Source organism: Podarcis erhardii, assembly GCF_964252035.2.
Source record: "Podarcis erhardii genome assembly, chromosome: 6".
Taxonomy (NCBI): Eukaryota; Metazoa; Chordata; class Lepidosauria; order Squamata; family Lacertidae; genus Podarcis; species Podarcis erhardii.
In genome coordinates this window covers 52490703-52514614 of record NC_138510.1, presented here as the reverse complement: position 1 = coordinate 52514614, position 23912 = coordinate 52490703, and the positions used below count along the sequence as shown (strand labels likewise).

Here is a 23912-nt window from a genome sequence, read left to right as displayed (position 1 = left end):
CAAGTGGCCTTTCCCAACACTGAGTTCACAGATGTTGTTGGTCTACAACTCCCATCATCCCTAGCCATCATGTTCAGTGGAGATTGGTGGTGGAAGTTGTAGTCTTGCAAAAACTGAGGACACATGGTTGGGAAAGGCTGATTTAGGGTCAATTGTCTTTCTGATGTTTTTTGGAGCAGCTGAAGTTTATGAGGACAGACTCACATGCAATGCATTTATTACAGCACGATACCAGACATAGATAGCTGAAGCTACATCTATCCAGGAGGGGGTAGCTGAAACAGATAAAACATGCTTCATGCCACAGAAGACACCTCACCCTCCAAAATGAGGGTAGGATCTCACAGCATTCCCAAGCTACAAATGTGATAATCGGCAACACATCTCAAATCCTCTGCTCTGCAGGATCTGGAACATATTTTTCACCATGCTTTATTTGCAGCAGTAAGTTCAATTAAAAACATGTAAGATTAAACACTTGGGATTCTGAAATAGCCGCAGGATTGTGGGCTAAATTTCAGACTCTTAACATGTAGACTCTTAACTACAATCTCAACTAGTACACCAGATTTCAGATCTCCAAAACTTAATACAGTACAGGATACTTCCCTATAAATAAGGAGTGATTTAAGTGCCTGCCAGAAGATGTCCCCAGAGAGTTGATAAATGGCTGCTTTGTATCTTGCAAAGGACAAAGGAGACTGTACAGTACAGAAAACAGTGCTTGAGTTTGCTTGAGAGTGAGGAATAGCAGTACACACTCTTCATGCGACAAGCTACCAAAATCCTTAAAGTTCTTCCATCACTAGGCAGCTAATATGTTTGAAATAGTGCTAAATATGTTTGAAAACAATTCTACCTATGGATCTTCTCTCCCTTATCTTGTTCTACTACAACAGTGCAATTATTAGTGTGTCTGCAGAACTAAATATTACTAAATATTAGCTTTTACTATTGGAAAGGGGGTTGATGGTTGTAAAAGCTGATAGTGTTTTGAACTAACTAGTCTAAAATTATGTATTTATAACTACCTGCACAAAAGAGCTCTATTCTCAGATAACTGTACATTATTTAATGCAAGCAGGGGTGCTTTCTCACAGCAGTATTTCTGCTGATGGTACTGTACTAAAACTTAGGAAGCTCATATGTGTTTTTACTTGCTTTAGTTTGTAAAGTGTTTGCTCCTATTTTGATTCTGATCTTTCTTTTCTGTTCCTATCCTTTATTTGCCTCTGTTTAGATTGTACATTTTTAGCAATTATGTGGTTTGCTTCCCAGCTTGTAAAGTAGCATTTACATTGACTGTGCCACAAAAATAATAAATAAGTAACACAAATGTCCGAATCTGCACCATACTTTCTATATGTTACTTGTTTAATTGTAAATAATATGTTGACAGAATATACAAATCTGTGGCTGGATGGGAGAAAATATCATTTCCTCTCTCTTGAAAAAGTAGAACTGTGTATGTGTGTGCATTTTACACACACATGTCTATGGTATTTGCCACTCATACATTAAAATAAACTGAGTTTCAGAACAGATTAGTAAAGGCTGATGTAGTCCATAAATGGAAGTGGGGACCAGATCATGCTGTGAGCAGCTGCTTTCCTGTATTTTTTAGAGCAGGTATATATTGGCTGTGCACCTCTATCTTTGTTGTTGTTTTCTTCCCTTTCATTTAAATATTAACTAACTAGCCATTTTTAAGTAAGTAGAATTGCTACACCATTCTCAAAGGATTTTAATTCCAGATACAGTACCTGTAAACACTTAAATTGTTCACTCTTTTGAACGCTAGATGTCACCATCCTTCAGTGTTTCATAGCACTGCCCTATACTGTACTGTGTGGTCTAAACTCTAAACCACTGAGCCTAGGGCTTGCCAATCAGAAGGTCGGCGGTTCGAATCCCCACAACAGGGTGAGCTCCCGTTGCTCACTCCTTGCTCCTGCCAACCTAGCATTTCGAAAGCACGTCAAAGTGCAGGTAGATAAATAGGTACTGCTCTGGCAGGAAGGTAAATGGTGTTTTTGTGCGCTGCTCTGGTTCACCAGAAGCGGCTTAGTCATGATGGCCACGACCCAGAAGCTGTATGCCAACTCCCTCAGCCAGTAAAGTGAGATGAGCGCCGCAACCGCAGAGTTGTCCGCGACTGGACCTAACGGTCAGGGGTCCCTTTACTTTTTACATCTCTTTTCAGAAATAAGTCTCACTGAGTTTGGTGGGACTTGCTCCCTGGTTAGTGGATACAGGACTGCAGCCTCAGTGTACTCACCACAAGCCTAATCACAAACTCTGTTGAATTCAGAGGGGCTTACTCCCAAGAAAGTAAGGTTGGGATTGCAGCCAGGGCTATTATTAACTGATCTGCTGATACTAACAGGGATAATTATACTTGAACCAAGAACAAAAACATGTGAACAACCCCAAATGCTGCTAGAGAGCTGCATAAAATTCCTGAGAAATTTGATTTGTAATCTGGATATCATAGGACCTAGCAGAAAAGAGAAATCTGACTTTTATAGAGAAGCCCTGATAGACTATGGCAACAACGCTTTGTACAGAAGGGATCTATGCCTTTTTATAACTACAACACTACATACCCACCCAAGATCACATTTTCCCCCTCTTTAGAATTCACCCATTCTATTGATAAAGGTGGATGGAATGTATCCTTTTACTGTAATTCAACACCTCAGTTATGAGTACCAAATGGAGCATACTAAGAGTGGTTACAATGTATTATGGGATAACTGTTTTGCATTATGCTAGGTGTATAATCAGGTAAGTCTCTGCTGCCATGGGTATCTATTTTGAGTTGGAAACCTAAAGAGAAGTGCAGTTATCATGTTTCAAAGCTGTAATTGATATTTTTCTAACACCAGAGTACAAAGCACTTTGCAGTTCTTATTCTGTTCATCCTCACTGCTACAGTGAGAAGCAAATTAGGATTGGAGTTAGTGACTTACCTAAGGGTACTCAGTGATCAGGAACTGAATTTATGCAGCCCACTGCTCCAATATTGATTCAAAGTCATAGTGGTATAGTTGGTACATTGATGCATGAGGTCTTCTTCTTCTTTTGTAGGTGTAGGGTAGTCATATTACATATGTGCATCATGAAACCCAGCTGTTTTAATAGGACATATAAATAAAAATGATAAGTTTCTTAAATTATCTGCATATACCAGTCATAACTTTTGGTTGTGACAAAAGTAAGAGATGTTCAGACTTAAAATTTGAACCATTGTAATGTATTTTGCATGGGCCAGTACTTGATGACTATTTGGAAGTTGCAGCTGTTTAAAAATGTGACTTTCTAATTACTGTCTATCACTAGCCACTGGGGGTCATGGTGTGATATGGGAAGCGTAGAAATATCTTCATTGGTTGCTAGTTCTTCTGGAAATAATTAGAAATGCTGGTTTCTAAAGTCCTAAGTGATCCAGGATCAGATTACGTCAAGGAGTGTCTTCTCCTATGCATATTCACTCAGGTGAATCCCTGAATGAATCTCATAAATCCCTGACCTTAGTGCCACATCCACTAGGTTGTGCACCTTGGAAGTTAGGTTGCTGGCTGGTGAGAACAAAGCCCCCCCCCCCAAACTGCAGGCACACAGGCACATAGTTAACACATGTTAGTTTTTAATGTTTGACTTGATTGGATGTTGCTTGATTAGTGTCTTATATACTGGGTATATAAGAGGTCAGTCTGCCTCTCAAGTATATGTCAAACAAGACCTTGACATCTGCAGTGCATTTTCAATATAATTGCTATCCATGTTAAATAATAATTAGAAAAAACCTGAAGCACAACATTTCAAAACACAAAGCAAGATCTCTTTCATGGACAGGTAAGGGAGCAATAATGTGTCTTAATTCTATCTTTACTTATTTGAAGCAGATGACATTGTTGCTGAAGCAGATGACATTGTTGCTGAAGTGATTCCCTGGGCAGAGTGGTGTGGATGGATCTCCTCTGTTACAGTGCCATTTCATCTAAAGATTCCCTTCATTATCTTCTTGAACAAGAAACTAAAGTCTTATGCTCATATGAAGATAATTTCCACATTTTAAAGATGAATGAGGATAGCAATGCACATTGCATTTTAATAAGAGCACTACCCACCAGTTACACAGTGCAAATGAGGCAAATTGGCTTCATATTGTAAGTGTAACTTTAATTGCTAGGCAATGGACACACAGAACTGCCATTAATTTATGTATCTTAATATGCTAATACAGTGGTACCTCTGTTTAAGAACAGCCCTGTTTACGAACGATTCGGTTTACGAACGCCACAAAACCAGAAGCAGTGTCGAGATTCCAATAGAGAAAGGGACACGACAGGGATGCCCAATATCCCCCCTATTGTTTATATCGGTACTGGAGGTTTTCCTGAATATGATTAGAAGGGACCAGCTGGTTAAAGGAATACAGGTCGGAACTAAACATTATAAGTTAAGAGCATTTGCAGATGATCTAGTTTTGACATTACAACAGCCAGAAGCCAGTACAAAAAGAGGTTTGGAATTAATTGAAATATTTGGTCAAGTAGCAGGTTTCAAATTAAATAAGCATAAGACAAAGGTGCTGGTAAAAAATCTAACGATGGGGGAAAAAGATAGTTTTCAAAGAGAAACCGGTTTGGAAATTGCAAAAAGAGTAAAATATCTGGGGGTGAATTTAACATCTAAGAATGTGAACTTATTTAAAGATAATTATGAGAAATGTTGGTTGGAAGTGAAGAAAGATTTCGATATATGGTCTAGGCTGAGACTTTCCTTGTTAGGCCGAATTGCTGTTATCAAGATGAATGTATTGCCGAGATTGTTATTTTTGTTCCAGACATTGCAAATTTTAGACAAGATGGACTGTTTCAAGAAGTGGCAGAAAGATATATCTAAATTTGTCTGGCAGGGCAAAAAACCCAGAATAAAATTTAAGATTTTGACTGATGCAAAGGATAGAGGGGGCTTTGCCCTGCCGGACTTAAAACTTTACTATGAAGCAGCAGCTTTTTGCTGGCTGAAACCATGGCTACTTCTTGAGAATACAGATATTCTGGATCTGGAAGGTTATGATAATAACTTTGGTTGGCATGCATATTTATGGTATGACAAGGTAAAGGTACATAGAAACTTTAAAAACCATATTGTCAGGAAAGCACTGTATAATGTATGGAACCGATATAAAGATTTGTTAGAGAGTAAAACCCCCAGGTGGTTGTCACCAATGGAAGCCAAGGCGGTAAAAAGACTGAACATGGATTCAGACTGGCCAAAATATTGTGAAATTATAGAATATGATGGTGAAAAGTTGAAACTACAGAGTTTTGAGAAATTGAAACCTAAAGTCCGAGACTGGTTACATTATTACCAGATTAATGAGACCTTTAAGCAGGACAGGAAACTAGGATTCCAGAAGGAGAGGTCAAAGTTAGAAACAGAATTGCTAGAACCCAATACTAAGAATTTGTCTAGAATGTATAATTTGCTGCTAAAATGGAACACACAGGATGAAATGGTTAAATCAGCCATGATTAAGTGGGCACAAGATATTGGTCATGATATTATGTTTGCTGACTGGGAGCAGTTATGGACCACAGGTATTAAATTCACGGCATGTAGTGCCTTAAAAGAGAATATAATGAAAATGATCTATAGGTGGTACATGACCCCAGTCAAGCTTGCAAAGATATATCACTTGCCCAATAACAACTGTTGGAAGTGTAATGAATGTGAAGGAACTTTTTATCATCTTTGGTGGACCTGCCCGAAGATTAAGGCCTACTGGGAAATGATCTATAATGAAATTAAGAAAATCCTTAAGTGGACATTTGTAAAGAAACCGGAGGCTTTTCTCTTGGGCATGGTAGGCCAAATGGTTCCAAAGAAAGATAGAACATTTTTTATGTACGCAACAACAGCAGCAAGAATTCTTTTGGCAAAGTATTGGAAGACTAAAGAACTACCTACTCTGGAAGAATGGCAGACCAAGGTGACTGAATTTATGGGACTGGCAGAGATGACCGGCAGAATCCGTGACCAGAGGAGAGAGACAGTGGAAGAAGACTGGAAAAAATTCAAAATTTATCTTAAAAATTGTTGTAAAATTTCGGAATGTTAAGATGTCAAGGGATTGGATTTACAGCTGTAAAAATTGAAATTTAAAATTTTTTAGAGAGAATTAAATATAAAAAGGGATGAAGGATTGCTAAAAAACTTTAAAACAAGAATGCAGTGAAGGGGAGGTTTGGGGAAGTCGTGTTATGTTTGTTTGTTTTTTGTTTATGTTGTAAAATTAATAAAAATTATTTAAAAAAACAACAACAAAATAGCTTCAAAAAAAAAACAAAAAACCAGAAGCAGTGTCCCGGTTTGTGAACTTTACCTCCGTCTAAGAACGTAATCCAAATGGTGGAAGGGCACTGGCGGCGGGAGGCCTCATTAGGGAAAGCACACCTCGGTTTAAGAACGGTTTTGGTTTAATAACAGACTTCCAGAACGGATTAAGTTCGTAAACCGAGGTACCACTGTAGTTGGTTGCCGTCCTTCTGTCTCAGGAGACAATGGAAGAGTGCACCTTCAGGGGTGAAGTCAGATCATTGGAGGGTTACAGTGCTGATGCAGTTGTAGAGACTGATATGAGAGAGACATGTTTTGTTGCAGGTGGGGCAGATGAAGGCATCTGGTTGTGCTGATGCAGCTGTACCATGGTGTTTCTTCTTTCTGTGCTCCTCCCAGTGATCATTCCTTGACTGATCATTGCTGTGGATACACGACTTGTCTCCAGGCACTGTGGGTCATCTGCGGGGAATTACCACACAGCACAGTTAATGTTGCCAGCCTTCTTCTCACATTTACATACATCTTTGTAATGCACTTCCTTGGGGATCCTGCCATTTTCCATTCTGTGGACATGACCAAGCCAGTGTAGATCTTGCAGAGACAGGAGTGCAAACATGCTGGGAATGTGGGCAAGGCAACTATGGCAATACCAAGATGAAGGGTTACCAGGTTTATGTGTTGAGCGCACAGTTTTATGGCAGTGAGACCTGGGCAACTTGCACACACCAGGAGAGATGCCTCAACGCCTTCCACATGTGCTGTGTCAGGAAGATTTTGGGCATCTCATGACACAGTAATACACAAATTAACCATTATTATTACGCGTGTACGTGTGTGTTTTTATTACTAGAAACGCTGCTGCATATCCAAACGCCCACTCAGCAAATCTTGATCCCACCCCCGTCCAGCGCCCAGGCAGTTCATGACTCTTCACTGTCTCTCAGCACTAATTAAGGTCTGAGCCTGTGTTGACAGCTGTATTATCCCTCCTCCCGGGTAAACAGTTTAGAATTGGCTCCCAGGCTTTGCAGTCTCTGGTAAGCACATTCTCATTGGCCTGACGCCCTGTTTATCACCCGCCTTCGACTGACGGCCAATAGTTCTGAAGCTCCCCTAGCAACCCGCCTTCTCCTCCTCCTCCTCCCCCCCCCCCCCGTTCGCTCTTCCCCGCCCTTTCGCAGGCTTCGGCCGAAGCTGTTGTTGCGCTTGAGTCAAGCTGGCCTGTCACTCAAGCGCTCTTTCGCTAACCAAAAGGCGACCCACACCTCGACCGTGCTTAGGTCTTCGATATGATTAGCCGCGTGAGCCGCCAATCAGACTCTGGTCCATGCGGATTGGCGGATATAGCAGGGGGAGGAAGGTTAGCTCCGCCCTTCTCCGTCTTGTGGTGGCTTCGAGCCAGACAGGCGACTCAGTTGGTCTGCAGCGGCCGCTGGACTAGTGTGAAAGTGCGCCGTCTCATTTCCTCGGCGCTGCGGAGGACGGTGGGCGGGGGGGTGGGGAAGGGCCCGAGGCCGCTGCGGCCCAGCCTTGCCGTTCCCTCTGGAAGAAGGAGTCTCGGGTCGCCCTGTCTCTGCGCCCCCTCGCCCCGCCCGGACCTTCACGGCGGGGCGTTAGACCTCCTTCCCCGGCTGAAGCGCTGCTGGAGTCTTGGTCGCCTCCCAAGGAGCGGGTGAATATGAGCCGTTTCTGGGTGCGCGGAGCCCACCGCCCCTCCTCTCTGAGGCAGGTAAAGAAGAGCGAGGTCCGGGGCGAGGGCGGGCGCTTCGTGGGGGCGGAGGCGAGAGAGGCTGGTTCGCGCGTGGGATGCGGGGGGGGGGCTGTGGAGGGGGGGGTGACAATAAGCCGGGAAGCGGGGATGGGATTAGCGGACGGGACCCCCGACGGCAGCGAGTTCTGAGGCGCGGAAGGAGCGTGGAAAACGCCCCCCTTCCCCTTCCCACCCCCTTTGTGGTGATGTTGAGGAACATGACTGTCACAGAGTGAGTTCCTGAAGACGGGAGCCTGAGGAGCGAGGCTGGGGGCCTCTTAGGTAGAGAAAGGTTGGGGGGCTGTCCTGAGTTGTGCATTTTGTGGGAGTGTTGTGAAGGAAAAGTGCGAGGGCAGGAACACGAGGGCGAAGAGATTCTTTAGTAGTTTGACAGCACTTTGGAGAACTCCCATTCTCTCTTCTTTCCCTAAAAAAAAAAAGCCCTAAAAAGTAATGCAAAGCCTTTCTTTTGGTCCCCAATGGGAGGAACTGGTCAAAGATGGAGGAGTGTTTAGCCACCTGGCTGAGGGTGTGAGGTAAAGATGATGAAGGGGAAGGGGGGAGATGACTTCCTTGCCTTTTTCTTTTTCTCTCTGCCAGCCTCCACCATGCCGTTTAATGCCCAGAACTTTTCAAGTAATGAATCTCATCATTTTACTGATTTTGGTTCAGAAGGTTTGTCTTTGCTGGGATGCTTTGAAAGATGCAATTGGAAATATCCAGCGTTGCTTAATCCCAGAGCTCTGCTGCTGTTGCTTCTGGGTAGTTGTTTCCATGAAAAAGGCTGCTCTTACTTGAATGGGAAAGCTGAATGCTCACTGTGATGGTTTAATTATTGTTTTGTCTTTGTTTATGTTGCACATGGGTTTGCTTTTAATGGAAGGTATAATAAACTGTCATATGTAGAGTAGGACTATATACTTTTTGTCACTTATTTAGGTTGTTGATTAATTGCCTCTGAAGTTGACACACTTTTTCTTTGACATTGTTCCTATAGTTTTTGTAAAGTTTGTTGTTGAAGTTTTCTATTTGTTAGAAAGCTACATAAAACATTGTTTTGAATTGCACTTGAATTCCAGCCCTACCTTGCTTTGTAGATCTACAAAGTAAATAAGACTTTTGCAATTTAAAACCTGAGATAAGGCATTCAAAGGCCTTTTACATTAGTGTATGCATCATAAATACTTTCATTGTTTGTTCTTGGTGTGAAAGAGTGAAAATGGTGAAGTGTGTGTCACATGTCTCACCATTTCAATAACATTTTTTCTGCCATTTCTCTTGAGTTTAAAGAAATGCATATTAAAGAATAATGGCTATATATATATATATATATTCTACAATATTTAGTGTAAGATGTATTACTTTTCTGAGCGAGTATACTGTTCATCTAAGCATTCTTTTATAATAGTGGTTTGCTTCACTTCCATTTAGAGGCAAACTACTAAATGAAAAGGGGATAGAGCAACTCCCTTATGATGAAAGATGACACTATTTGGGACTTTTTTAGTTTAGAAAAAGGCAAGTAAATGATGGCATTATAGTGATGTAAAATAAGTATGATGTGGAGAAAATGAATAGAATAGTTATAGGGAATATGATAGTAGATGGGCGTTCTAAAGGACAATATTGGTTGCAAAAGTGTAGATACTGTATAAATATTTTTCCTAATCTAAGAATCTGTACTCTGGTTTTTTATGAAAACTTGGCTATTTGAGTTTGTTTCCTAATATATATGATAGGTTGTGGCAAGAGTAAAATAAAAAAATCCCACCAAGGAAACATTTGCAATAACAATAGAATAGGAAGGGGACAATGGGCCATTCTCTGTTGGCATTTTGGTTTCTGTCTGGAATTACTACTTGCATATGCGCACAGGAACTTTGCATTTTATATACTGTTTTGCAAATTGATGCTTTAGAAAAGAAACAGCTTTGTGTAGAGGATTGATAATGTAAATCAGCAGTCGACTGTTCTCAGGCATTTATGTTCTACTGAAATGTTTTTAATTTACAAAGTGAGACTATATACTTGGGACCTCTTCACAGTTAAAGCATAACTAATGTGTATTAAACAATCCTGACTATGCACTCGTATTTAAGAGCATAAGGCCTGGACCCTGGATCTGATTCAGTACATCTAGTCTAACACAGTCATAGGACATAATGGTAACAGCCATATTCTCTTATCTGTCACCAGTTTCTTGTAATTGGTGAGATATGTGGTCTCTAACTGTATCTTGTGACTGGTCACTTGTGAGGTCCTTATTTGTAGCCAAGCCTTGCTTTGTGTAACTTAGGGCATTTCCTGGTGATTTAAAAAAAGGAAAACAGTTTTGATGTTATATCCCAGTCCCAGTCCACCACCAGCAATGCAATTTCATGTCTCATAGGATACATAAGGGAAGCTGTGCTCTGGCGGGATTGCCTGTTCACTGCTTTTGCCTTTAAAAAAGAGTGCATACTAGATAGGGGAAATTATACATAATACAAAAAATATGTAGGGAGGTAGCTTGCTTGTGTTTCCAAGTTTGTAATATTAAACAAGTTAAATGATCACTGCAGTAAGTATTGTTCCAGGCATAGGCAAACTTGGCCCTCCAGATGTTTTGGGACTACAATTCCCATCATCCCTGACCACTGGCCCTGTTAGCTAGGGGTGATGGGAGTTGTAGTCCCAAAACATCTGGAGGGCTGGGTTTGCCTATGCCTGGTTCAGCCACTTAATCAGTCTAATTTTTAAAAAATGGTACGGTGTATGTAAAGCATTTCCATCATGAGAGTTGTTGTGGGCACTAACCATTAGGTGGACTGCTGGAGTAATAAAGTTACGGATCTCTCCTGTGTGAATATGACTTTCCTGCAGTTGAAGTGCTAGCTGTGGGAAAGATATCTTGCAACAACTATTTGTCAGTGAAAGGATAAGTCTGGAAAGGCTCTTGCGGACTTGCATCTTGATAGCAGAACACATGCTGACGTAAATGCATATAGATTGCACCTTTCCTCTATAAATCATGACCTAGATAAGATTGCTCACCAATGATCAAACAAGTTGCCTGTTCACTTTTATTATTATTATTATTTCAAATGACTGAAGTGTAGAACTCTTATTAATAATGTCTTTAGCTGTAGCACATGGATGGAATGCAATGTTGTGCAAGTGGACTTTGGCTTGCGCAATGTCCTCTTCTTTCCCAACCCTCCAGAGCAGCTTTGGAGGTGCAGGGGAGAGAGATGGTGGTGAAGTAAATGCATATAGATTGCACCTTTCCTCTATAAATCATGACCTAGATAAGATTGCTCACCAGTAATCAAACAAGCTGCCTGTTCACTTTTTTATTATTATTATTTTTTCAAATGACTGAAGTGTCATTGTTGTGTGAGCAGAAGTCTGCTTTGCTTATTCACAGACAACATTGGATACAACCCTGTGTTTAAATTGCTATGTTTGCACTTCTGTAAGTGTTCTGTAGGTGCCCAAGTCTGCATTGTTGTAAGCCATAATTCAAGAGAACAAAAATATTTTGAATAAGCTATGTCCACTGACTTTGTCATGCTTCCATTGTGGCTTTTGTTAGGTTCTGATATCCTGTAAATTGAAAAATAAAAGCTGACAATGACTGTTCCTTGTGTGGATGAATAACAAAGCACTATCTGTCCAATTTCCTTACCCACAGGGCTAGGCTTCTGCTCATACTTTCATTTTTCCAGAAAGTCTGTCTTTCCTCTGGTTCTGCAATGAATCCTTTTGTTGCCTTAGATTTGCTTATGCTGGTAATACTCCTACAGACATGGGTGTGATTGAGGAATGGAACCACTGTTGCATCCATAGCCCTGCTGCCCCTGCTGTCTGCAATGGAAGGTGGGGACCAGGTAAAACCTGCTCTGGTGTGGCTGTCAGGCCTAGATTGGGAACTAGAAAATTCTGGACATGTTCAATCTCTCCCTGTCTGGAATACCCAGTATGGGGTTTTCTACAGGTTACAGCTGGTGGAAATCCATGGGGTATTATATCTGCTGGCCTGCACTTTGGGCAGGCAGAATGGGAATTACCTGAAGCATCTTGTGTAGGTCAGGATAATGAGATAGATGGGCCACTGAGCTGTTCAATAGTTTACTGTGTTAGCTATTGCCCTCCAAGTGTTTGGGGTTACACCTCCCATTAGCTCCATACAAAACAAAGGCAGATTATTGCAGGGGTCTGAAAATAAAAAGTTGGCTTACTTTGTCCTTTGATCACAATCAAATATTTTTTGAAGTCTAGAATGCTCTTTTGTAAATGTCAGCTCTTTTCATGCATCTTGGTAGGAAAGTTACACACAAATACACCTCCCATTTAAGAACTGGCATGCCCAAGTATTTCTGTGCTCTACAACTGTTTCTGGAGAACTTCTGCTCTCTCCCTTCTGGAGTAAACCACATGGCTAGCTTCTATTAGTATATGCTGTAACCGTAGGCATATCTGAACAGGAACACAAGATTGAAGAGGAATAAAAAAATAAACACACCTGGTTTTATTTGTTTTATCCTGGTACATTATCTTCCTTCAAGGGTGCTCAGGGTGGCTTATGTGGACTAGCAGAGTGGGAGATTGTAATTGTAACTGACTGTAAGTCATCTATTGAGTTTCACATTTGGGTAATTACAACTTTACAGTATATCCAATATGGTGGCAGGTTTGTCATTCAAAAATCTTATTTTTTTAAATGATTGGAAATTGATATGCAGTCACGTAATTGAAATAAAATAAAATTTAGCGAGGAGCTTTCTGAAAACATGTTCACTTTAAAATCTGTCAAACTGAAGGGAAAAATATTTTAAAATAATTACAGCCTCTGAGTTATCAGGGCATGTACAGGAATGCTAAAAGGATTTACAGACCCCTATTGTTTTGCACTGAGTAGTGCATGACTGCCTCCACTAAAATACAGTGGAAGGTAGTGATTGCAGAGGCAGGAGGGTGATCAGGATGCTGGTGCACAGCTGTTGATTGGACAACTGATGCCCTTTGACTTTTATGCTGTCCTGTTTTCTTAAGTTGTAGGAAGAGAAGAGTGGTTACATATAAGGAGAGTTAGGCAGGTGGTAACAGAAAAATGGGTTGAAAGAAAGCAGAAGGAAATAAGTGTTCAGGAGTAAATTAAAAGGGAAATTGATTTGAGGAATTTAATGTTTGTAGCATAGACCTCACATTTGCCTTGTACAGCACTTTGTTCATAGCCTTGGACAATTCACTTGTGTCAAACACATTCGCTTGTCTTACGTAAAATGTTGCAAGAGCAAATTTGGGGTTCAGGCCCCACCACTGCTTTGTATTCCATCTAGTTTAGCATCCTGTTTCCAACAGTGACCAACAAAACGTCTCTGGGAATTCAAGTAGGTCATGAGAGTACTGTATCACAGTTAGCCCTGTTCTTCTGTAGCATTTGGTATATACTGCCTCTGAACACGAAAGATACATTTAGGTGTCATGGGTGCAGGGCCTGAGCAAGTATGAAAACTTTTGGGTAGGTAGAAGTGAATAAGGGGATAGTGCATGTAGTTTGGGGAGAAACATGTAATGCTCTCACTTTTTGGAAGACACAAGCTGCAATTCATGGTATACACACTAATCCATCTTCCACCTTCCTCAGTTGCATTAGAAAGATGTGAAATTCAGTTTTTTGGGGGGCATCTTCTTGGGGAGGCAAGCTAGGTCCAGATTAGAGAATTAGAATGGGCAATTGTAACTGTGTTCTTTAATTTGGTTATAGTAGTTGAAAGTTCCCTACATGTTAACTGGCACAAGCACTGAAGGAATGAATTCTGTGTGAGGTTTTTTGTTTGTTTGTTTTTGCACCACAACTACGTTCCAAGATTAAAAATACCAGTCTGTCTGGTGTGAAGTATAAATTTGAGACTCCCTGGCTCCATTCAGAAAGTTGATGCCTGGTCACTTTATTGGGTTTAGACTTTGCTTTGCTAATGTGAGACGTCCTTTTATAATGTGAATTAATTTCCACCAAACTAGTACACTATGTAGTGACAGGCTCTGCCTGAACCAGAATAGTACAGGGTAAAGAAGGTCACCTCTTGGGACTGATTCCATCTGTGGGAAGTGAGAAATATGATAGCGCTAGCTAAAACTAGGAGTTTTCTTTTTGGAGAAGCAGTTAATCACTGACAGAGGCTATGCATTTAAAATACTTCACAAAAGGTAAGATGTAGAAGATGCTGATACCGCATCTTCAAAGCATTGTAAAAAGTGATAATTTGTGGGTGAAAAATCTCCCTTGCTGCCTATGACAGTGGGGATAGAACATAGCAGTCATGGCTAGTAGCCATTAATGGCCTTAAGGCTCCTATAGTCCACCTGCTTGTTTGGCATTCCCCCTAATTTGCTTGCACAAAGCTTATGTGGCAGATAGACTATGCCTGGTATTTACTGAACACTTGTTCTGATTTGTTTATGGGGCAGTTTTATCTCAATGAGATTTCATTCTGCTTACATATCTTGGTCATCATTTGTTCATCTTACACTTTTCAATGTGTTTTCCTCATCACTTAGTAATCTGCAGAAAGTCTGAGTTTTTAAAGTGGATCTGTAGTGCTAGTCAGAGGACTTTAATTAATTTTAATTGCACAAACCTGAAGTTCCAGTGTGCCCTTTAATCTCTCTTGAAAATACTAACAATCTTCCATGAATTTGTCTGATCCTTTTTCAACGCCATCCAAATTCATGGCCATCACAAATTCCATAGCTCCGTTTGTCTGTACTGTACTGACTCTTCTAATAACCAGAATCATTGGATGCCCCCAAATTCTAATACTATGAGAGAGGAAGAAAACCTTTTCCTTATCCATTTTCTCCACTCCATGTATAATTTTACACCCCTCTGTTATGCCCCACCAATCTTTTCTCTAAACTAAAAAACTCCCAACTGTAAACTTCAGGTGAAAATATCAACTACGGATCAGTAGTGCAACACATTGCTGCTGGCTCTTGAGAGAGCTCTCCCTTGAATCTCTGGGGCAAGCAGGGATCTCAGCACAGCACAGGCACAGCTGCAGAGAGCAGGTGGCACTGTGGTCTAAACCACTGAGCCTCTTGGGCTTGCTGATCAGAAGGTCGGCAGTTTGAATCTGCATGATGGGGTGAGCTCCCATTGCTCTGTCCCAACTTCTGCCAACCTAGCAGTTCAAAAACACACCAGTGCAAGTAGATAAATAGGTACCACTGCAATGGAAAGGTAAATGGCGTTTCCGTGCACTCTGGCTTCCATCACAGCGTTTCGTTGTGCCAGATGCAGTTTAGTCATGTTGGCCACATGACCCAGAAACCTGTCTGTGGACAAACGCTGGCTGCCTCAGCCTGAAGCAAGATGAGTGCTGCACCCCATAATCGCCTTTGACTGTACTTAACCATCAGGGGTCCTTTACCTTTACCTTTTTTATGTTGGACTGACTGCATCCTCACCATGCTGAGATATGTGTGTGGAGGATTGCTTCACTATTCATCGTGCTCTAGCTGGAATGGGGTGCAGGGATCTAGCACATTCTGAAATTAGAAGTTTAAAATGTTAAACTATATTTTAAAAATTCAGTTAAACACTGTGTGTGAAAGGAGAAATTATTATTTTCTTTCATTTATGAATCTCTTCCTGTAGGGAATCCCAAAGTGACTTAGAGAATAATAAAACAGTTGCACATATAAACATTTAAAACAATTGCATATATTATAACAACACATAAAACCAGTTTGAACTGAAACAGATAGCAGTTAGTATAAAGATTTTAGAAGGTTTGTTGAAAGAGGAACATCCTTAACAGATGCCAAAAAGACAAGAGAAGGCAGCAGTCATTTGTGTTCAACCTTGCAAGCAAATATGCAACACTTTAGTATCCCATTACAGTGGTACCTCTGGTTGCGAATGGGATCTGTTCTGGAGCCCCATTCGCAACCTGAGCAGACGCAACCCACGTGTGCACGGGTTGCGATTCACCGCTTCTGTTCATGCACGTGACATCATTTTGAGCACCTGTGCATGCGCGAGCAGCGAAACCTGTTCTGTTACTTCCGGGTTGCCACGGGACGCAACCTGAAGCATCTTTAACCCGAGGTATGACTGTAGTTCACGATATTAATGTTATTGATTTTTTTGAGACTAAAAGAAAAGGTACCCCAAGTTTTGCGAAGCTAACTTCTCTGCTCCCCTAGAGTCAATTCTGACCACAGATTGATTGCAAACCTGGGATCAAGCATTGTGCACCTTTCCCCCTTCACATCCACCCAAGTAGAATTATACTTTTATAGCTTCATCTTGAGCATTTTATCAATAGATTTGGGACAAGAAAATGGTTCAATTCTTTTTCCTTCATTTTTAGTATACGGCTAGAGAGAAGAAAAACAAATTGAGCACCTAGGATGTGAAAGCTCCTCTTCTTCCTAAAGGAACCATATTGTTTGCAAGATGGATCGGAGTAAGCGAAATTCAATAGCAGGATTTCCACCACGCTTGGAGCGCGTTGAAGATTTTGATGGGGGTGGCGGAGGCGATGGGAACGTGTCCCAGATGGGCAGAGTTTGGACTTCTTCATACAAGGCCTTGATTAGTGCCTTTTCAAGACTTACACGACTTGATGACTTTTCTTGTGAGAAAATAGGATCTGGTTTCTTCTCTGAGGTGTTCAAGGTGAGTAGACTGACCTTAATTCTCCTCTTTCCCTATTTTTCATATAGTAATTAAACAAATTATGAATGAATATTCTCTTGCTGTTGGTCTTTTGACTGTGCTTTGCCTAACTCCCTGAGTAACAGGGACGTTAAATGCCTTGGAATATTTAACATCTATGAGTATTTCTGGAAAGCTTAAAGTACAGTGAGATGAGACACCTGGTTGGCAGCTGAGTAACATATCTATACTAAATACATGAATACATTTAGATTTTTTAAGTTGGAAAGCTTGCAGAAATGTGTATGTTTTATTTAAATATCTAGCTCTATTTTTCAGACTGAAGCAAGGTGACTTGCAGGCCAAAAATTAAAACGTCATGAAACTGTAAAAACAGGAGGGAGAAAAGATGTTAAAATTAAAACCTCATCCATTGGCAATCCAAAAGAACAATATATATTCTCCTTCACTACTTGGGATCAGAATGAATTGGCAGCTAAGCATAAGATCTTGCCCAATGAATTATGATCTTCAAGTCTTTTTCCTACCTCAAAGAATGGTTTAGTAATATCTCATTACTGGACCACTCCATGAGACAGATAATTCAAATTTCCTTTGCAAGTTTAAGTTGCAAGACAAAAACCGCACTTTCTGACCATATTACATTTTATAGACAAAACATTACAAGTCTGAGGAGATGATAAGACTGCCTGAGGAAATAAGCCAGTCTTGCAATCTTCCCTTTTTACTGACTGGATTAGTTTCTTATGCACCTTTAGCCTCTGGTCAGTAAGAAGAATTATTTGAAGTGTGCCCCTTGCCACTTTTTAATTACAAGGATTGAGGCTGCAGGACCTTGGTCTAACTATGGTATGAGTAACCCATTAATGTCATTGAACTCTCACTCTTTTTCTTGTCCAATGGCATAGCAATACATATTACTCAGAGCAGATGTGGGAGTGGCATAAGCTAAGTTCTCTATCTACATGGTCCACTGTTAAATGAGGTGAAGAAGTTTAACAAGTTTTCTGCATGGCCATTTTACCTACTCAAATTTTGATTTACAGCAGACATTCTATATTTAATGTCTGAATATATTGTTCTAATTGCATTCCAGTTTGTGTTGAAGCTTTGCATAGTATGTACCTATTGTGAAAATTACTTCATAAAACTAAAACCCTGGCCTAGGCTTGTGTACTATGTAGTCCTTGGTCATACAAAATTGTGATGCTATGCTTCTTCCAGAGAAAACAGAATAATCCTCAACTGGATTTTGCCCATATATAGAATTTATTGTGTACTCCAGTTATCTTGTTGCATTTAGTAATGGCAATAATATTTAAAGCAAACTGCAGTTGATGAGGTGTAGATAATATGGGTATGTGGGGAGAACTTACTGTGGAGCTTTTAGCTTCCACAACAAAAGCCTTTAATGCTTGAGCTTAAAGAGAGCTGCCATATGCCCAGTTCCTTTTTCAAAGAAAAACAGAAATGTTCAGAACAAGCAAGGCTTTTCCATGTGTTTTTGATTCTGGATATTTTGGGTCATACCCATGACAATGTAGGCCATCTGGGAAGTGCAGTTTGTGCTGAGTATGTTATCCAGCAACACATACATCTATGGGAGGCTGCTTCTGCCTTCAGGTTTTGTTTCAATGTCTTTTTTCGTTAAAACAAACCATAGTAGGAATTCATGACACAGAAACATGACTGCATACACTTGCCAGGTCTAAGCACTAAACTTCCCACCTCCCTGTGTGTCTGGAAAAGTACACTTGTGCATGTTGGGGAAAGAAAATGCCACTTTTCAGCAGCAGCTGCTCATGTCTTATACGTGAGTTGGTGTTCCAGAGTGTCCTTCAGTCCTGAAAGGTTTTGAGGGTGGTGGGGATGGGAAGAGAAAAATCACCTGAGTGCAAGAATACTGTGTCATTTTGGATCCCTGCTGTTGCATTTTGCATTTGTTTTACTTCATTTATTGGTCAAAGGAATTGCTACCAATATCTGAGAAGAGAACCACGTTATCTTCAGAGTTTTCATTGTTTAATGAAGGTCCGAGCTGTTTCTACATCTTGGAGCTATTTATTTTCTTTTTAAAAAACTGTCAAACCATCTATTTGAATAGGAACTTCCACTTATGACCTATTCCAATCCACTGAAGAACAAAAACAACATATTTGAACATTGCCTACTTGCTCAAAATTATTGAGGAAAGTTACTAGAACAGGGGTAGATAACTTGTTGCCCTCCACGTGTTGTCGGACCTGAACTCTCAACAGCTGCAGCTGGCATAACCAGTTGTTGTGGGTGGTGGGAGATGTTATGCAGGGTTTGAATAGTGGTGCAGTTTCCTCTCCTTTTAAAATCTTCTTTACTGGGTCTTTTCTTTTATATTTTAATTATGTATTTTCCTTCTGTATTCTGACCTGACAGCTCATGGAGAAGAATCATTGTTTGAGCAGCCTAGTTTTGGTTTTTAGTGTAGTCTACTCTGAAATGGTAGACTTTATACATTTCTTGTCCAGTCATATATGTGCTTGTGTGTGTGTGTGTGTGTGTGTGTGTGTGTTTAGATTAACTTTGGGAAGCACTTGTAGATTTTCAGATTTTCATGAACCATAGTTTGGTCTTCTGTGCATGAGAATGGGGGAGGGGGAACACTGAATTAATAACTGAGATAGCTAAAGACGAGGCAGGGGAAGAAATATGAGAACAAATTAAAATAAATGACAAAGCAGCAACTGCTGAATGACTGCATGGCATACAGCATAATATGCACATTACATATTATAAGGAATCAACTTCATTTGGGAATCAGTACACTGAGGATTTGTATTATGCGCTAGACTGAGATTCTCTAACTTTACTCTTGGGAAGTTACTTTTAAAATATGATATAAAAGCAAATAAAATCTTAGGCATCTTTCAAGGCCATAGAGGTTGTCCCACCTGGGTATACAGTAGTTGAAAGGTGCTGCATTGCAGTTTCCCATTTACAGGAAATGCATCTCAAGGACAGAAGCATCATTTTTAAGTTAACTGCTTTAAAGAAGTATCATTTTTTAGTAACTGTTTTAAAGAAAAGTGTCTTGCTGTAATCAAAGTGAAGAACATTGTACATGTATTATTTAGGAAATGTGGTACAAATTTAAAACAACTGGGAAAATGCCAAGTATTTTCTTATACAATGTGATTTTAAGAAGAAAAGGCACTATTTTGAAAACTTGGAATACAGTGAGGCTTAATAGGGTAAAATTATTATTTGAACTCTGCCTAATAATTGTGGAATCTGTTGTGTTTGCTATTCTCCACATTTTGCTTACATTCTGAAAAGCAGAGTGGGTAGTCCTGTAATTTGTTTGCATGTTATGTTTTGGATAAGAGTTGCTAATACAGATTGGGAAGAAGAGGTGGTTACATTGACAGTTGGAACATGAGGTTTGCTGATGTAAACATCCTGCAGCCACAGTTTGTTCCTTTTTGCTTGTGCAAGTTCATGTGAATTGTTTCCAGAATTTGAAGAGGAGAGTTTTCCTCTTAAATCTAACTAAAAGGGACAATCTTCTGAGGACTATTTGGGGTGGGTGGGTGCTTTCTGTTTTCCTTTTCAGGCATTTTTTATTTTTAAAAAGAAAGTTATTTCCCCTTCTGTTGCTGTGGAAACCTCTGTTGGTGTGATTTGCAAGTTATGTGCTTATCTTTGGTTATAAAAGTATTTATATACTTCCCTCTCATAAATCATCAGGTCCAGCAACATAAAAACATTTAAAAGCAAATAAAGCAATCCTTTAAATGACTGGTAACTCAAGGAACATTATATATTTTTTATCCTTATTGACTTGTCTAAGTGTAAATCTTCTAAATCAACTTAGTTTCGTGTAAAAAAATGAGCAAGTGCTTAATTGTGGCTTTTGTGACCATAATAGAGATGCTTTACTGTGGTCACCAGGATAGATTACTTTAATAAGCATTGATCTTGGGAATTCCCTGAGGGGAATGGCTCCATAATTGCATGTTTATGTTGTGTACCATCAATTACAGTTAAATGTCTTATTTTACCACTTAAAATCCACTGGAAAATGAAATTAAATATTTAGCAGGCTTCCAATTGAAATTCCTTATCTAATAATGCAGCCTGTAAGTTTCCTAGTTCAATGCATCAGTTCATTTATGTGTCATGCTTCACAGCAGAGTTTGTGGAAACAAAATACAGTATGCTAATACTGTGAAAAAGGAAGAAATTTTAGTAGCCTGGTATGCAAACTGTCCAACATAATTTCTATCTAGCTGCATTCGAAGTTTTGTGAGCAGAAGCTCGCTAAGCTAGTACAGTTCAAAGTTGCCCAACCTTTTCCTGAGAGGTCTACAACCTTCAGAAGCAGGTTTAAAAACTGTTTCTGTGAAGGGTTTTCCCTTGCCATATCTTGTACAGTATGGGCTATTCCAAGGCTCATTCTGACTTTGTGCGATTTTGCCTTTATGCCCCTTTATGCCCAACCCCAGGTAACATAACCAACAAAGTTGTTGATAGAATGCTTATTTGTTTTTTCTCGTTTCTGCAGATATGTTTGGCAGGAGCTATTTTATATATTAATGAACTTTTGAAGGAGTGAGGGTAGGCTGTGTGCTGTTTTTTCTCCTCAGCATTTCATTTGACAGTGCTGTTATTTGTTGAAATAACCCAGAAACATTGAGGAGAAAGTGAACACTGTGCAGATTAAACCGAAGTCAATAATTTAAATTCCTTTTCCCATGATTGCAGAACATAGGGATTATATTCAGCATTTTATATGTGATATGTCTTAACAAATACTGACAAATGTATTTCTAATATAAAAGCATGCTCCTTTCTGTACATGCTATAGAAAGCATTTACATTTATCACAAAGTTAAAAGCACCCCACTCTCCATGCAGCCCAGTAGCAATGTAGTAATTTCTTCTCAAGAAGTCATTTCACAAATAATGCTTTTGCTATTATGCATGTGCTTTTCATTAGTCTACTCCAGCACTAGTTGCCAGTAGCCTACTGATGAATGACTTGCACTCCATCTTCTCTTCAGATTTTTTTTTTTGGGGGGGGGGGGCAAGGCTTGACATAAATGCAGCTTCAGTTCCAGCAGAAGAAAATGCACATAAAATTGATCTTCTGTTAAGCATGTCTTCAGGCTACTTTTAAAAAATTAACCTTCTAAAATATTTGGCAGGCTAACTTTTTTCTTGGGTATGCAGATCTTAATATAGGACAATATACAAATTGTGTTTCACTGGCTCAAAGCTATGTATAGTGGGAAATATAGTGTGGAACTACAGGAACTTAAAAACCTGCACAATATATTTGACCAGATATGAAAGTAGGACAAAATAAATGTATGTACACACCATGGAAACAATCAAGGATTTTACTGCAGAAATAGAGTAGCAAATGTTTAGTTAATTGATTACATTACTGTTTCCAAGTTGGTTTATAATCAGTTTGCTTGTGAAAAAAACAACCAGCTATGGATCTAAAGTACCCGTGACACAAGAGAAGAATAGGTATCGGGCAGGTTTTTCAAGGCTCTACATAAATCAGGGTGGGTTAGAATGGTCTTGTTCAGTGTAAATGCCAATAACACAGAATATGCAGAGAAGGCCTTCCCTTTCACTCTATACGGTCAGCATTGCAGTGCTGAAAACCAATTTGATTTGATTTGGTTTTATCTTATTTGGTTATGACTTAATGCTCAGTTTTAGATTATTATATGCTTATTGTTGCACTTTTTACTTTTATTGCTCAGACAATTTTTGTTGTTCAGTCCTATAAATGACTTAATTTGGTAACTCAGATATGAGAACTTTGGACTTTGCAGGATTGATTCAAGTCTGTGGGTTATTTACAGTGTGTCACAGAAACTGGAAATTCTTCCACTTACTATTATTGGTTGCTATGCTCAAGAGTCTGAAAGTGACTAAAAATAGTAGTGAAATACTCTATACTACAGATAAAAAACAAAATAATTAAAAGAAAAGCACAATAAAAGGCAATCAAACCATAAAAGCTATCCTTCTATCCCCTAACGTAAGTCTAACCACCACAAATAGCCCCCAAAGAGGGAAGAGGGCACAACGAACTGCTGCAAATGAAAAAAAAACAACACTAAATTATCTTGAAGATGAGAAACATTCTCTCATCTCCACACTTCAGACAACTGCTGGAGAGGGCACTCATAGAAAGGCCTTTGACGCTCTTCTCAGGGCATAATTGGGCTCGTATGGAAAAATTCATTCTGTAAGGCATGAAGTCCTGAGCAGTATAAGACTTTATAGGATAAAACTAGCACCTTGAATTGAGCCCAGAAACTGCTTGGAAGTTAGTGCAGTTGGGTCAGACAAGGTATTATACGTGTGGATTATTTTCTTTGCTGTGGCACTGGCCAACCTGTGATTCTTTTTGGAAGAATCACATAGAGATGTGAAAGCCTGGGGGAAAAGACAGAGCTGTGGGGGCTGATCCCCCCCATTGCTTTCTGCCCTCCCTCAATTTTGCAGAAACAAATAGGGGGGAAACTGAAAAGAGGGACACAACTTTCCCCAAGTTTTTCTGACTTCCCTAATTTTTCTGACCTCATTTGTAGAACTGCAAAAGAATGAAGTAATGGCTTTTGCTACATGTTATGGTGCTGATGTGAAAACTTCATTATGTAGAGACCATTTCTAGCATCCTCCATGCAATTAAAGATTAAGGGTTTTATCCAGTGTCAGTGCAGCTCAAATTAGAACCATCAAAATGAATGGGCATGACTACCGGTAATTTAGGTCCACTAATTTCATTGTGTGAAAGTTACTTGGATGCAACCCCAACTTTGGACCTGCCTTAAACACTTGTGACCACTTGCAAAATTGGAATAGAGAAGGGTAACTTAACTTAAAGGGCAATTTGTGTGGAGTCTTAGGGTGTTGGCAATACTCCCCTCAACTGCGGAGGAAGCCGCTTGGGCGCCTGGGGTGCCACAGGGCCTCTGGAGTCTGCCTGCCTCCTCCCACTCACTCACCCTGCAGCTGGGAGGGAGACAGCAGGTGGACCGTTTGGGCAGCGCGGAGCCTGCGTGCGCCCAAGCCACTGCGTCTCTCCCAGGAGAAATATGTGGCTCGGGTGCACTGCAGGCCCCATGGTGAGTGCCG

At 40.1% G+C, this 23912-nt stretch overlaps 1 protein-coding gene across 1 annotated transcript in view; it reads left to right on the top strand.

Annotated features, from left to right (window-relative positions):
• Nucleotides 1-7801: 7801 nt before the first annotated feature.
• TESK2 (testis associated actin remodelling kinase 2) overlaps nt 7802-23912 on the top strand; it is a 58594-nt gene continuing 42483 nt past the window's right edge. Inside the window, exons 1-2 of the mRNA XM_081865506.1 lie at nt 7802-8083; nt 16465-16772. Of these exons, the coding sequence (XP_081721632.1) occupies nt 16551-16772 (222 nt within the window). The 5' untranslated portion in view covers nt 7802-8083; nt 16465-16550. The remainder of the gene's footprint in view (nt 8084-16464; nt 16773-23912) is intronic.